The following is a 16,761-nucleotide window of genomic DNA, read 5'->3' on the forward strand; positions in this document are numbered from 1 at the left end:
TTTTCAATTAGCCCACCATGAGTGCCGGCTCTTCTTTTTCATTGTTATCCATTATCCAGGCACCCGGTCTGTTTTTCATATAAGGAGTTGTGCGCTTTACCTCAATTCTATCAGTGATGTCATACATAGGCATTGTGACATCACTGATGATGTCATCAGTGACACACACACAAGAGAGACTGCGGGAGAGAGGGGAAAAGAGAGAGAGCGAGCCATTGCGCGTGCGCCAATAGGGCAGGCGAGGCCACGCAGCGGCTGAGCTGCGTATGCAAGGGCCAGCTCGGCGAGCTGCAGGGCGGGCGAGCCTAGGCATTAAGCGTGTGAGATGTCTAGTTAAATATAAGCAGACTGCAAGTGGTCAAACAGTCTTTTATTGTTTGTTAGATAATCCGCTTGGAAGGCACTTAATTATAGTGCAAATTACATCACATGAAACACACACACACACATTTCAGTGAGTGTATCAATCCTTTTTGGGTCTGGGTTTTCAATATAAAACGTTGTAAAAATGATTTCAGTGAGTTTCTCTCTACTTTTGAACATTTTTAGCTATATTTTACGAATACCGTGATAATATGATAACCGTGATAATTTTGATCACGATAATCAGTGATGTGAAATTTTCATACCGTCACAGCTCTACTGTGAAGCAGAGCTGAAGTACTCGAGTCCGGTCTCGAGTGTGAGGGATCTCGAGAGCCCCTCCTCACACAGATGTCCAGGCCAAAGAATGCCGTATTGATCTAGATTCTAGAACATGGCTATGTAATTGAAGGCTGTGCTACTAATTCCTTGTGAGTTTTCCTAAGGGAGCCAGGCTGCTGCTCAGTAATGTCTGAAATGTCTCCGTTTTGAAGTCATATCTTACCCAGACACAAGTCCGTCTGTGGAGAACGCACAGGAGAGGACAGGAGCTGACTGCCCGGTCAGAGTGTGCAGCAGCTGCATCTTAGAAGCTAAAAGTGAGAAAAATAAACAAATGAAAAGTCCACATATTATCCCCATTGACTGAATGTCAACATGCCCTGCATCACATGCTGTATGTGAAACAGTTTTTGTGCTGAAGGTGGGAGTGTGTTATGAGCAGTGTTGGGCAAGTTACTTTCAAAATGTAATATACTACATATTACTAGTTACTTTCATTTGAAAGTAATAAGTTACCTTACAATATTACTGTCTGTGTAGAGTATCTGGTTAATTATTACACTACTTTTGCATTACTTTTACCAAAACAACAGCAGCAGCAGAATGACATCGCCGCCCCAGAACCATCCCGAAAAATAATTTCAACCGCCTTGAAGTCAGTGTAAACAATCCAAAATTCTAAATATTATCCTTTTCCTTTGTTATTGTCATCTATAGTGGTTATTTGCATAAAAACACACAGTTTGATTAGGAAATGATTGTATCTTTTTTAAATATGTGCTTTGATTTTTAAAAAAAAGTAACTCAATTTGTAACTTGAGTTACTTGACAAAGTAACTGGTATAATATTACTGAAATCCTATAAGTAATAAGTTATATTACTGAGTTACTGCTAAAAGTAATATATTACATGTAATATATTACTTTTGTAATGAGTTACCCCCAACACTGGTTATGAGTGACGACAAAGGTTAATATGTCAGCTGGAATTACAATAAGAATCTCTTTTATTGGCCGGGCACAACGGGCGCACCAGGAAATGTGTCTTGGTATATTGGTGCTTGACATTTTACCAGATAGTTACACAGTCAAGGATTGATGCACTAGGTCAGGGGTGGCCAAACTTTTTTGGTTGTGGGCCGCATACAGAAAAATATAAGCAGTCGCGGGCCAAACAATATTAAGCGCGGCAGTTTTCGCGGCAAAAAAAAATCTTCTACCTAAATAAATATATGACACATCGTTTATTGATGTGCTCACCTATTACAATGGGTATTTCTGTATGTTTTCAAATTTTCTTTTCCTGTGCCAACAGGTTAAGACAGAGATAATTTAACATAACATTAGTATTAAACATTCATTCAGTATTAAAAATGTTTAAAAATAAATAGACCAGGTCAGGTTACTCAAGTATAACCCATTTTCAATGGTTTTAAATTCATTGAGAACCACTGGTCTAGGAGATAAAAGTACTAATTAGTTGTGTTGTGTTATGTTGTGTGTGTGCATCTGGTGCCACCACGGAGAATCAGAATGGAGATCGGAACTCACGTTTCCACTCCACATATCTTTGGCCTGACAGGAACGTTACTTATCAGTTTATGATATGGGATGAAAGAGGTTTCCTTAATAATTAAAATCATACTTGCACACATTAAGTTTCATTATTGACCAATGACCATAACTGTGTCCTATGGTGGGTTTTTTCCGAGGAGAATGGAAGCAAAGAACCACATGCTTCCTTTATTATTGTTGTTTTAAATCATGTTATGGCAGCACCCCTAACTAGAGTGCTTTTGTATGCATTCCCTCTAGCTAAATAATGAAAATAAGAAACCACCACTAGAGGGCGATGTTGGATATTAACAATTGTGTGTCTTCAGCAGAAAGGTTCACTTTCCCTCTCCTTTGAGATGCCTTACAAAGAGCCTAATCAGAACATTAATTCAAACAAATCTGGTACTTTGATTTTATTTCGATGGCAATGACAACATTTACAAGGACTTGCTGGTAAATATATTGCAGCTTTCTCATAAAAAAAAAAAATCTGTACAATAAAATGTTAATCTACCATGACGACACATAATTATAACTTGAGCTTGCTGGCAGAAACTTCTTTGTGCTTTTTCTTCTTGGAAGACTGGTTCTTGGCACCTTTGATCTGACTTTTGACCTGGTCCTGCAGCTGAGAGAAGAAGGCTTGGGAGGAGCGCAGAGCCTTGTCCTTTCCCTCGTCCTGAAACAGAGGAGTGGAACGTTACTTCATATCATCTTCATTATGTCAACTAGAAAGCCTCATAGTAGTGAGATAAAAAGTCTCTATTGTGGGATTCGTTCCATTTTGGCTGTTGACAGCATAGTCAGTCACAGTTATTAATTATGACACTCCAATTTCCTCCTAAAAACATGTCCATGATTTTTCTTTTTCCATTTTATTTTATTATAACAATGAAAGAAGAGCTTTCCGCACACTTAAATTTGCACTAAAAATCACATTTATTGTAACTTTTCGGTCAGCAAGACCTTCATCAGAGGTCTTGCTGACCGAAAGCTCACAATAAATGTGATTTTTAGTGCAAATTTAAGTGTGCGGAAAGCCCTTCTTTCATTGTGGATTCTTCAGTTGTTTTTTCCAGCACCTTAACCAAGACGGTGCCGGGTTGAGCGGTGGTCCTCCCTCATTTTATTATAACAAAAAAACTTGAGGACATAGATTTATGAACACCGCCACCAATTCAAATAGTAAATCACTGGTGATGTGAATATTTTGAATTGGCCCAACAAGCTATATCTGAGCCAGCTGTGGAAAAGTGCCACATAATAACATCATCCAGAAACATGATCAACACAGCAAAACGATACCGACCTTGATTATCGTAGCTTTGCCTCCTTTCGTGAGTTTCTTCAGGTTTTCTGCCACTTCAGCCTTGGATAGCTTTTTGTTCTGTCCAGCTCTACCGGCCTCTTTAAGTTTCTGTCTCTTCTCTTTCTCCTTGATCTTGAGGCGCTTCACCATCTTCTTCTTGCGTCTCTCACGTTTCTTGTCTGTTGACGTCTTCTCAGAATCACCCAGCACATCCCCTCCTTTTTTCTTCTCCTTTGGTTAGAGGAGAACAGTATCAGACACGACACTTCACATGCAGCCACGTCAAATCAATGTTTGAATCATGATGAAAGAAGACAAACCTTGACTTCCTCTGGTGCCAGCAGGGTACCATCGCTAGCGCTGACTGGAGCGACCTCCTCCATGGTAACAGAAGGCAAGTTAGACACCACTTTCACCTCAGGTGCAGGCTGTGGACAGAGGCACAGCATAAGTTTAGCCTTTCAGTAAGTGCAGCGGCTTGCCACCGTTTTTAGGAGATAATTTTCCATGATTTGTTCAGGACATTTGATCAAAATTCTCAGGGATAGAATCAATGTTAAGTTTCAGCATTTCCATGAAACGGCTGTGGATTTTTTTTTTCCGGTGTTATAAAGTTATAAGTCTCAAAGCTTTGCAATACAATTTCTAGCCAGATATCAAATTAGGGAAATCATTTACAGGGGGTAGATTCAGCATTATGCTCCAACAAGATGAGATTTTTTTTTAATAACTATATTTCTGGTGACTTATTATTCAAAATGTATTTTTTTAATATATATTTTGTTCATATTCTAATGTGTCTTCTGTAACTGTCTGGAAACTAGATTTTGAATTTCAATTTATTCCAGGAATCATGGGACCCATCTACTTTTTTTCTCAGTGTGAAGGCCTATATTCTTTACAGAGAAAATCTGTTTGTCCATTACTTTTGGTCAACATTCTCCGACACAACTTACTGGTCTCGGTGTGAAGTGGAAGTTGGAGAGAGCATCCAACTTTAGGAATAGTGTGTCCATAAGCTTCTGAATTTCTACATGGGCTGGGTTCTCTTCTTCCTCTGCCTTCTTTTGCTGAAATGAAAAGGAAACAATGGACACTGGATAAGACTCAGTGTGTTTGCATTTGACAGCAGTGGAGAACCCTATAAGAACAAAATGAAAAACAAACCTGTGTCTGCTTGAGGTACTCCTGCTCATAGACTTCTGCCAGACTCAGCTTGCTCTTCTCGTGGTCCAAAGTGAGTCTCTTCTTGTACTCAAACACCTCCTCCTTGGGTTTCTCCTTACGCACCACATCGTCAAACACCTTACAAAAACACATACAAGTCACTAAATGTGTTCAGTGTTTCCCATATTCGACTACTCTATATCAGTTTGTGCTGGCACCAAAACTTGCGTTATCGTTGATATGCTGACCTGGTCTTTTATTCTCTGTTTGATGATGTCCTCAAGCTGTAGTGTGGTTTCCTCTGTGATAGCAGGAGCTAACGGAGCACAGAAAACCCTTCAGTGTATACACGAGACAGTTATGAATACTGGTATATCTCTAGGAGATCCGCCGATTCTCACACCACACACAAACACAGTATGGCCACTCACCCGTCCTGGAGGTCTGCTCGAACTCCACATTTTCTTCAAGCATGCTGTTTTCTGGACGCGCCTGAGCAGAGACCTCTCCAGACAGCTGCCAGGGTTTCTCTCCTAGTGCCGTTTTCTCCAAATCCTGGATCTTCTCTGACATCTGGAAGTTGGAATATCAAGAAGCAAATTACTTCATAGTTCCACTGGTTTATGCAGATCCAGCAGCACCCTTATTCTGCATCTCTCAAGGTAGTCAACACCCACTCGGGCCACCAAACATGACTGTTGCATTGCGAAAAACGAGAAAAGTGTCAAACTTAGTTACCTTATCTTGCCGTTTTTCAAATGACGACTTGGATTCAGACTTTGCTGAGCCTGGGGTCTTCCCTCCCAAAATGTCCTCGACGTCCTCACCTTCGCTGTCATCCTCATCGTCCCCGGAAAGGTTAAAGGTCACTTTTTTCAGAGCCTCCTTGGACTGGCTCCTCCCTTTGTCCTTAAAAATGGCCCTGGTACAGCACAGATACAAAGTTGCTGGAGTCAACATTAATTGTGCTTAACCTCCTGCAACCCAGCCACATCTCTCACACACATACATACACAAATAAAATACTTCATGTTATGCATTCATATATATATATATATATATATATATATATATATATATATATATATATATATATATATATATATATACATATATGAACCTGATGAAGCAGCAAGCCTGCGAAACACATTGTTCTTCATAAAATAAATATGAGAATTTGATACATCTTTGGTCACACTGTTCTTCTGGAGTGTGCGGTCAACTTCGTATGGACTTGTTCCTGTAAAGACTGTTTTTATGGTATTTTGATCCTGCTTGCTGTGACCAGCACCTCCCTGCTTGGAATGTGCACAAGTACTTTTCCCTTGAGATATATATATATATATATACACACACATCTCCAGATGTAGCGCATGGGAGGATCACGCTATTCCCCCCGGTTTCCCTCCTCCCCGAACAGGCACCCCAACCGACCAGAGGAAGCCCGCTAGTGCAGCGACCAGGACCCCACCAACTTTCCCACCCGCAGACATGGCCAATTGTGTCTGTAGGAACGTCTGATCAAGCCAGAATTGCCGCTGCCGGGAATTGAACCCGGGTTTCTGCAGTGGTAGTTGAGTTATTTTTTAATCCGCTATTCCACTTAATCATTATTTTTAAACCACTTACTCATCGTCCTCCTCCTCTTCCTCATCCTCATCAAATTCCTCTTCATTATCTTCCTGCATCTCATCCATATCGTCACCTTCATCATCTGATTGGTCACCTGCCGCCGCTGGCTCTCCATCCACAGCATCAAAGAAGTCCTTGTATTTGAGATTCCTGGAGCTTTTTTCCTGTCACAATAAACCGGAATCAACATATTTCCTATATGCTGCTGCTGTTGCTTATCAATAACACTCAATGATGACATATGTACAACTCAAACAATGATTATTTCACTTTTAATAGTATGATTCCCCTTCAGTTTTCTGGTTGGCAAACAAATTTGAAGAATATTGTGAGCTAGAATACTACAAAATGATAGTGTGACACAATAGTTACTTACGGTGCTTTGTTTCTTTGTTTTTTTTGAAGAAAGTACTTCTTCTAGGTCAAAATCATCTTCCTCATCAGACGGCAAGTCCTGAAAATAGTCTACATCCTCTCCCCCCTGATTGCCCTTCCCCTCCCGCTTGTCCATATCATCGAGAAAGGTTTCCATCTCTGACAGCTTGAAGAACCTGTCATCGACCTCAGAGGGAACCCCCATAGTCTTGGAGCCTTTCCTTCCAACGTTTTTCTTGTGTTTCTCTTGTTTTTCCAAGGCGTCCACGTCAAAATCTAAATCAGAGTCCTCATCCGAGTAATCCCCTGCCTGACCCTCAGCCATTTTCTTAGACTGCATGCGTGGGTTCTCTTCTTCATCGTCCACCATCTCCTCCTGATCATCATCCTCTCCTTCTTCTCCATCCTCATCTTCTTCCTCCTCCTCAGCTAGTATGGTTAACACGTCATCTGACACAGCCTGACTGACTACATTCTCAAAGTGCCTCAGTACAGCAGTGTTCTGCAGTTCCAGCTCCTGCCAGATCTGCTCCTCGTCAAAATCTTGCACCACCAGCTGAACCAGGGGGCTGCCTGTACAATCCGCAGGCTCCTGGGCCTTGTGGAGGTCGTACAGCGTCTTGGTGAGGGAGGTGAGATCTGCTGCCACTCCATCTTGAAGACTGTAAAAGTGGAAACACACAATCAATATTATGAATATGAATCATATATTAATAGTAACCTCCCCCCAACAGACACATGTGAGGTTCAGCTCAGGGTCAGCTGTACCATTTACCCAATGTTGAGCTGGAGTGTAATGTTGTGAACTAGCTAGTTAAGAGTAAACCTAGGTGTTCATATTGGATAGGTGAGTTGAGTCTTCTTGTTATTGTGGTCGTAATTCCTCAAAACATCTGCACAAAGAAGATTCCACTTTTTAAACCCCAACAACATACACTGTCTGTTACCAACCCCCCTTTCCACTGCTTACCTAAGCAAGCAGGATTCGTAACTAGCTAGCTACACACCAAAGCAACACCTCTTTATTGTAACCAAGCTGAACGCTGAGGTTATCAAGCAATATGACAGCTACGTTAACTAACGTTAACGTTATCCATTCATATACTGTGCTAAAATAACGCTAGCATAATAGTACTACAACAAGGTGACTACGACGTGCATGTGGACCAGGAGTTGTTGCAGTTAGCTAACTTGGTTAGCGTTAGCTACAGCTAGCAATCTTAGCCTTTCCGATAGACTCAAGCGTACGTCCACATGAAGCGACGTTACTGTCAATGTTTCAACAGCACGAGTAAAACACAGCTGGACTTGCCTTAGAAAGTTCTCTGGGTGCGATGTGTTGACATTTATTCTCTTCGCACACTCTTCCAGCACACTCCACACTTTGGTAGCCATCGTTTCCCACATGCGTATGTCTGTGTTGCAGGTAAATAGGCCCCCCAAGAAACCCTACTGCTGTTAGGTTCCGGGGGAAATAATATGGCGTCCACCGTGCTGAAGGTTGCAGGTTGGTGTGTGTGTCTGCAAGCGACTCGTTTTCTGTGTCGTTTTTCTCACCTCTAATGTCTAGAACACAACAGAAGCGTGATTACTTTCTTTGTCATCGCTAATATTTGTTAAATCAGAGTGAAGGACACTGAGAAGGTTAACGTAAAAATGTTCTTGTTGCGAATTTCGGTACAGCACACTCGAAAGCTACTAGCTACACATAAATAGCTGAAACTGCTTATTGCTCTGTTTGATCCAGTGAGAAATCAACCTATTGTCGTAGCCAGCTCTCATTTTGACGCGTTTTTGCAGTTGGGGAATTAATCTTATATTATTATAGCATATATAATAATAATAATAATAATAATGATTGGATTTATATAGCGCTTTTCTAGACACCCAAAGCGCTTCACAGGAATCATTATTCATTCACACCATTCGTACCAGTGGTGGTAAGCTACGGGTGATGTAGCCACAGCTGCCCTGGGGAAGACTGACGGAAGCGTGGCAGCCATTTCGCGCCTACGGCCCCTCCGACCACCACCAACATTCATAGACATTCATACCCATTCATACGAGGCAATGAGGGTTAAGTGTCTTGCCCAAGGACACAACGACAACAGCTGGGAGGGAGCGGGATTCGAACCGCCAACCCTTGAGTCATTGGCCGACCTGCTCTACCTCCCGAGCTAATGCCGTCCCCTATATATCAACATTAAAAAGACATTTACAACGAATTACACTTCACAACACCCTGTGACTGTCACAGTGCTTTTGCAAAAACCTTCACTGCCTCTACCTAATAGGACTAGCTAATAGTTTATTCCTGGTTGCTACAGTTGATCTCATTATAGTGTACTCTCGACTTTGTGTTCAGTTTCAGGTCTTTCCAGATGCGCTGGTCACAATCTGCTGAGAGCACAGTCAACCACAGCAGCCCTCTACCAGGGCATCCCTGCGTCACTATGGAAGCTGGGGAGGCTGAACCACGTTGCCATTGCTGTCCCGGACATGGAGAAGGCCACGGCTCTGTACCGGGACGTGCTGGGGGCCACGGTCAGTGACAAGGTGCCCCTGCCTGAGCATGGGGTGTACACAGTGTTTGTGGAGCTGGGGAACACGAAACTGGAGCTGCTCCATCCTCTGGGGGAGAAGAGTCCCATCGCTGGCTTTCTGCAGAAGAATAAGGCTGGAGGGATGCATCATATTTGTATTGAGGTGAGACAGCTCTGGTTTAGCAGACATTTAGTTATTATGCTTCCATCCAGACCCAGACAACATGAGTAATCGTGTGTTCCTTTATCGCAGAATAACTGGGATGTGGAGGCTAAATGACGTCACATCCGTTTTGTTAGCGTTCCATTTGCAGAAAACTTGAGCTGGGAAGTTCACTGTTCATTGGTCAGATCCAGTCGCTAGCCAGGCTAGCCATGGTTAGCAATAACAGTTGATAACAAGGCATTTCTCGGCATTTTGAGCATACAAACACTACAGCAACATGTCCACGCAGGTATAAGTTAGGCAGTACTGTGTGTACAGCTGATTTAATGAGACACAAACAAAACAGAAGTGCTAAACAACATTACTACGATTAACTACTGTTGTTGCGCGGCACAACCATCTTGGATTTTTGAGGTCAGGGCTGCTGAGGCTCCTATGAGTTTGTAATGGGAAATACCAGCTCTGATGACGTCACCGCCCAGCTCATGACCTTTGAAGTCATAAGAATACCAGTTCCCAGTTATAAAGGAATGCACGATAATTAGGCTTCCAGACCCAGACATACAATGGTCACTTTAATCGTGCATTCCTTTATAACTGGGAACTGGTAATCTTACGGTTCAAAGGTCATGAGCTGGGACGGTGACGTCACCAGAGCTGGTATTTCCTATTCCAAACTCGTAGGAGCCTCAGCAGCCCCGCCCTAAAACATCCAAGATGGCTGCGCCACGCAACAACACTAGTTATAATCGTATAAATGCTATTTAGCACTTCTGTCTTGTTTGTGTCTCATTAAATCAGCTGTACACACAGCATGGCCTACTTCTATCTGTGTGGACATGAGGCTGCAGTGTTTGTATGCGCAAAATGCCACGAAATGCCTTGTTATCAACTGTTATTGCTAACAATGGCTAGCCTGGCTAGTGAGTGGATCTAACCAGTGAACAGTGAACTTCCCAGCTCAACTTTTCTGCAAATGGAATGCTAACAAAACGGATGTGACGTCATTTAGCCTCCACATCCCAGTTATTTTGCGATAAAGGAGCGCACGATAAGTACACCTTACTAGTACCGTTAAGAAGCCCTTTCACCTTCAGAACAGTCCAAATTCTTCGATCCATGGATTCAACATGGTGCCAGAAATGTTCTCTGCAATCTGTGTCCATGCTGACTTGATAGCTTTGCACAATTCATGCATCATCTTGTCAACACATTTGGGGTAGGATCATTCCGTTCCACTTCATCCTAAAGTTGCTGTTTTGGGTTGAGATGTGAGGACTGGACAGGCCATTCATTATAGTAGTAGACTGAAGACAGTGGCATGTTCCTGGAGGCGATGCACGTTTCAGAACAAGGTGCCGTCTCCTGCTGACAGTATCAGCATTTGAAAAAATAGACTTTGGCCATGAAGGGATGCAGGATGGAGTCATGGAGGTCACAACTAGAGATGCTGCGATCCGATCATGTGATCGGATATCGGCGCGATATCAGCCAAAAAACATGGATCGGATTGGATCGGATTCCAGCGAAAATGACCGATCCAAGGCTCCGATATAAGCACTCCATTCCATGACTCCGCTCCAGGATTTCTATCCAGCATGCAGCAGCAGCAGCAGCAGCACACAGAGCCCGCGTTGAGCCTAGGATGGCCATGGCCAAAACGTTGTCTTGCTTCAACATACATCGCATCGCATATACCATTTCCACCCGCAGGTTTGAGGAGTAGCTAACATAAACGTCAGATAAATACTCTCTATAGGCTAACGTTACCCACTGAGGCAGCTAACATGGCTAATTAGCTAGCTAACACCAGCTATCTTTCTCCTCTAACTAACGTTAATGACACGTTAGTTGACTGAGCGAACGGCGCTGTACAGCAGGTCGTTATCAAAACGTATTGCACTGAAGAGAAGTAACATTAGATAAGGACGAAAGACTCCTCCAATCTGGCAGTGGAAATGTATGCACAAACTTTGTGTAACTTTGCGAGACTCAACCGAATGACTGATGAGTCTCGCGTTGAGCCTAGGATGGCCAGGGCTTAGATCTGCGTGAGCACGACCCGTCGTAATTTGTCCAATTCAAGGTACATTAAAACGTTGTCTTGCTTCAACATACATCGCATCGCATAAACCATTTCCACCCGCAGGTTTGAGGAGTAGCTAACATAAACGTCAGATAAATACTCTCTATAGGCTAACGTTACCCACTGAGGCAGCTAACGTGGCTAATTAGCTAGCCAACAGCAGCTATCTTTCTCCTCTAACTCACGTTAACGACACATAGTTGACTGAGCGAACGGCGCTGTACAGCAGGTCGTTATCAAAACGTATTGCACTGAAGAGAAGTAACATTAGAAAATGACAAAAGACTCCTCCAATCTGGCAGTGGAAATGTATGCACAAACTTTGTGTGTGTGTGTGAGAGACAGGGACAGGGCTGTGTGTGTGTGTGTGTGTGTGTGTGTGTGTGTGTGTGTGTGTGTGTGTGTGTGTGTGTGTGTGTGTGTGTGTGTGTGTGTGTGTGTGTGTGTGTGTGTGTGTGTGTGTGAGTGAGTGAGTGAGAGACAGGGACAGGGCTGTGTGTGTGTGTGTCCTGTGTGGGACAGAGTGGGGGTGTATGTGTGAGGAAACAATAATTATTTGTGTCCAGTGTTCACCCATTACAAAAGAAGTGTGTATTTGATTGTTATGTTTTAGTTTTACATCAAATTAATTAGATGAACTAAATCGTTTACATACTATATTACCAAAGCACACACATACATACCTAACCCTAAAAATGTGTGTTGCCTGCTAGCTATCAGACAGCATAGAGAGGCTTAAATATGTGCTGTATCGGTATCGGATCGAAATCGGGTATCGAAATTTGATCGGAATCGGATCGGTTTTGAGGCTAAAATATCGGAATCGGATCGGGAATTGAAAAATCTCGATCGCAGCATCTCTAGTCACAACATCAACCAGGATACATCATCTCTCCAGACAGACTTTCGACTCGCATCGAAAATCTGTCGGCGGGCTCCGTCAAAAGGGGTGCAACAGCGCTCGCACGCATGCTGCGCTTTACCCGATCAAAATGAAGTGAACGTGACCGGTGTGTTAGTAGTCAAAACTTAACATTTTCAGCCTATAGCAAGTTGCTACTTGCTACTTGCAACGAGCTAGAGTTGTCATTGTTGTTTCATAGCGACGGACGGATTTGAGAGCGACACGCAGGGAGCGGAAAAGAAATGCATTAATGGGCGGAGCCGGTCGGTTGGAGCCAATGGCAGAGCTCGCAGGGAGCGGAAAGGGATTTTCTTCCGCTGCCGACCGCGCCTCTTGAGTTCCTGTTGCACCACATTGAAACGGGGCTGCTGCCCCCAGAGGTTAGAGAAAACAATATATTTAGTTTTGCTTAACCGATGGGTTCCCAGATTGGGATACATCAGACCTGGCAATGTGTCCCCACTCCTTAATCATCATCATCTGCCCACTGTAGCTTCGTCTTTTTGTTCTTAGTCAACTGGGGCCGGTTGCACCAACTGGTCTTAGGACTGGTCTTAAGCTAAGTTGGTCGTAACTTTACGGCCTAACAGCTACGCCGGTTGCACCAAAGTAAGCCTTTTTCTCACTAAGACCGGTCGTAAATATTACGCCTAGTCCAGAGCAGGCGTAAGGTGCAGTATAGACGGTTTTCACCGGTGTGTTGCGCAATAGTCACAACCCCTCAGCACGGCTGTATTCAGCCCTCAATTATAAACCGTAAACCGGAGTACGTTATAAACGTTATAAATATAGTCACGACGTTAACAACTAACCAATGCTGGGGGTCCGTATGGAAAGTGGAAATCGAAATGGTTAAAAGTTAAATCAATTTGGTCATTCAGTGGCGTTTTACTGCCATGTAAAGTAACGACAAGTAACAGTTAGCCGCGAACATTAGCCACACTATTACAGCCGATTACCCATCGGCGGAGCGTCATTTGACGTCAGCACACTCTTCTAAACAGGTCGCGCGCCGCATTCCAGTGGGCCTTCCCATGCTTTCACATGGACGCGCATCGCTACGACCGGCGTAGTTAAGACCAGACGTAAGCCCTGTTGGTGCAACAGGCGTAAGTCCACTCTAAAGGCTGGTCTTAACTAAGACCGACGTAGGAGTTACGACCAGGCATAGTTAAGACCAGGAGTGGAACCGGGTCTTGGTCCTCTCTGCTGCTGTAGCCCCTTTGCTTCAAAAGACAACCGGTGTGTTCTGAGATGCCCTTCTGCACATCACTGTTGAGCTGCCTGAGCTGTTGTGTGCATCATACACTTGTTAGCTTCATCAACAAGTCTTACCGTTCTCCTCTGACCTCTGACCTCTCTCATGAATAAGTCTTACCGTTCTCCTCTGACCTCTCTCATGAATAAGTCTTACCGTTCTCCTCTGACCTCTCTCATGAATAAGTCTTACCGTTCTCCTCTGACCTCTGACCTCTCTCATGAATAAGTCTTACCGTTCTCCTCTGACCTCTGACCTCTCTCATGAATAAGTCTTACCGTTCTCCTCTGACCTCTCTCATGAATAAGTCTTACCGTTCTCCTCTGACCTCTCTCATGAATAAGTCTTACCGTTCTCCTCTGACCTCTGACCTCTCTCATGAATAAGTCTTACCGTTCTCCTCTGACCTCTCTCATGAATAAGTCTTACCGTTCTCCTCTGACCTCTCTCATGAATAAGTCTTACCGTTCTCCTCTGACCTCTCTCATGAATAAGTCTTACCGTTCTCCTCTGACCTCTGACCTCTCTCATGAATAAGTCTTACCGTTCTCCTCTGACCTCTCTCATGAATAAGTCTTACCGTTCTCCTCTGACCTCTCTCATGAATAAGTCTTACCGTTCTCCTCTGACCTCTGACCTCTCTCATGAATAAGTCTTACCGTTCTCCTCTGACCTCTCTCATGAATAAGTCTTACCGTTCTCCTCTGACCTCTCTCATGAATAAGGCCGGCCTGCAGCTGACAGCATTTGTTTTGTTTGTTGCTCTGTTTGTGGTTAACACCTGAGCCCTGTACTACGAAACTAGTTTAACAGATCCGCGATAAGTCCCTTTGATCTGGTTTGACTGAACAGGATCAAAGCTATCTAGTTAACTGATACTACGACGCTGGTTTTTTACTAGGTAAGTGGACCTGGGATCTGCCTGTGCACGCGCACGTTTTTCGCTCGTGCACAGGCGCGCGTCCACGCGAAAGAGGTGCGCTAGCCAATCACCTTATGAACAGCTGAGTTGATCCACGCCCACACCCATTTCCACACCCATTTCCTCGTTCCATGAAAGCGCAGTGCATGATCAGAGTTTTAGCGGATATTTAATGTATCCCCGATTTAATGTCAGAATGAAAATCCGCGTTGGATAGTCTGCTGAAGGGCTGTCTAAAGCAGCAGCTTGTATTCACATCAGTCATTTGATTTACTGTGATCAGCGATTTCTGTCTGATACAGCTGCATACATTGATACAGCAGCAACAAATGTAATGTGTAATCTCAGTCTATACATTTCCACAATCTGTAAGCCTATTTAGACCATAGATTTAGAAACGCATGCTCAATGAATAATGATCTCTATCACTTTCACAGTTCCAGCTGAAAGATGCAAGAATAGCCTGCATATTTAGTATTGGGGCTATCCATATTATCCCATATCTATATTATATGTAGGCCTATAGGCTTTTCTGGCATGTAGGAGAATATCACCCTCACTCCATTTGAGGGTCCATTCATGATATGCGCCGCGGTGATTAATAGGGATCATATTTCTCCACGCATCGTTGAGCTGTTAAGACATAAAGTGGTAAGTAGGCTTAATTTAATTATGTAGCCTACAGAGCCACAAATGTTTTTCTTGTTATATTCTCAGTTGACTGCAATCTATTTTTCATATGGCGATCTTATATGAACGGTGAGTGACTCCAGAGAGCCGATTATATGGGTCTGTCATGGATTTTGATCTTATCCTCTGAAGCTAACCTGGTCGCGACCAGGTTAGCTTTGCAGCGTCAGTTGCCATGGTGATTGAAAGTTAACTTGCTTTGTAGTACGGCTAAACCAGGTTTAAACTCAAACTTACTCGGATAAGGCATTAAACTAGCTTCGTAGTACAGGGTACTGGTGTGTGAAATCGTAGACAGGTGTTTCTGAGATGCTGGAGTCGGTGCTGCGTCTCAGATCGGTGATCATACCACGTCGTTCAATCACAGTTGCTTAAAATACACGTCTCGCCCGTTTTTGCCTCGATTCAAAGAGTACCTGGACCTTTTGACTCTGTGTGCTTTATACTCATGCATTATTTATTTTATTTATTTATTATTTATTATTTATATCGTCCATTATTGATCAGGGACTGATATGTGCAGAAGAGTTGTTTACATAAATGTAGAGTTGTATTTAATAAAGTGGCCACTGCGTGTACATTGGCTAGCCTGGTAAACCAGCCGGTTACATGAAACTCACATTTCATTTTGTTGTACGTTCCCACAGAACCAAATGAAATGTGAGTTCACGTGACCGAGCTATATCATATCAGATATCATATATATCATATCATCATGTGCCATTAAAGAGTGTTTGATTTGTGAGGCTGCACCTTTTATAGCTGACTATCAAAGTGCCAGTACTGTATTGGAGTGTGTGTATAGGATTAATTCATGTTTGATGCTTCACTGAGGTTGTACATACTGACTGTGCTTCTCTGGTTGCAGGTTGACGACATCAACGCTGCGATAGTGGACCTGAAAGCACGCAACATCAGGACTCTGTCTGCAGAGCCCCGGATAGGTGCCCATGGCAAACCGGTCATGTTTCTGCACCCTAAAGACTGTGACGGCGTGCTGGTTGAGCTGGAAGAAGCATGAGCACCTGTTTTTCTGAGGTTACTGGTTACGACTTGTTCATTTGTAAATTTCACACTCATTGTACTAGTAATCATCATAATTACAAGTTTTGCAATATTGTTCCTTATAGCACTTAGTTGGGTTTCGATCTCTGCATTTCAGAAGTGTGCCTCCAAGCAAAGAATTTGCTCCAATTCTGCCACTCAACACCCCCCCCCCCCCTTCCTGCCGGTTTCTTGTGAATAAATTATAATCTGCATTCCATCATGTTTTCTACAACAGTGTCTGTCAAACATAGGGTAATACCAGATACCACACAATATTCACACTTCTGTCTACATTTGGGGTTGGACTTTTCTGTACCCTCGCTGGAAGCAGGCACATCTAGAACAGAGTGACTACACTGTATATTATGCTGCTGAAATTGAATTACAATTAATTGGAGGTATATTTCATCAAGTATGTCCCTCACGGGACGCGACAGTGGAGGTTGTTTAGAATGCAGTT

General features: G+C 43.3%; 2 protein-coding genes across 3 annotated transcripts; one reads left to right on the top strand and one right to left on the bottom strand.

Annotated features, from left to right (window-relative positions):
• Positions 1–2,651: 2,651 nt before the first annotated feature.
• On the bottom strand, positions 2,652–8,092 carry mphosph10 (M-phase phosphoprotein 10 (U3 small nucleolar ribonucleoprotein); the record flags this gene model as incomplete). The annotated part of the gene is made up of 11 exons (XM_083662387.1): positions 2,652–2,881; positions 3,512–3,742; positions 3,832–3,939; positions 4,468–4,581; positions 4,679–4,816; positions 4,927–4,994; positions 5,110–5,251; positions 5,417–5,600; positions 6,308–6,474; positions 6,687–7,347; positions 7,998–8,092. The coding sequence occupies 11 exons, from the start codon at positions 8,090–8,092 to the stop codon at positions 2,732–2,734; spliced, it is 2,058 nt and encodes a 685-aa protein (XP_083518513.1). The 3' UTR covers positions 2,652–2,731.
• A 72-nt stretch (positions 8,093–8,164) lies between these two features.
• On the top strand, positions 8,165–16,513 carry mcee (methylmalonyl CoA epimerase; the record flags this gene model as incomplete). 2 transcript variants are annotated; one of them, XM_083662494.1, is made up of 4 exons in its annotated part: positions 8,165–8,192; positions 9,051–9,391; positions 16,123–16,292; positions 16,417–16,513. In XM_083662494.1, the coding sequence occupies 3 exons, from the start codon at positions 8,165–8,167 to the stop codon at positions 16,273–16,275; spliced, it is 522 nt and encodes a 173-aa protein (XP_083518620.1). In that variant the 3' UTR covers positions 16,276–16,292; positions 16,417–16,513. The 2 variants fall into 2 exon arrangements, with proteins under 2 accessions (XP_083518620.1, XP_083518619.1); XM_083662493.1 differs by having other exon boundaries at positions 16,123–16,506.
• Between the last annotated feature and the right edge of the window lie 248 nt (positions 16,514–16,761).

The sequence above is a fragment of the Poromitra crassiceps genome, assembly GCF_964638095.1.
Source record: "Poromitra crassiceps genome assembly, chromosome: 28".
Classification (NCBI taxonomy): domain Eukaryota; kingdom Metazoa; phylum Chordata; class Actinopteri; order Beryciformes; family Melamphaidae; genus Poromitra; species Poromitra crassiceps.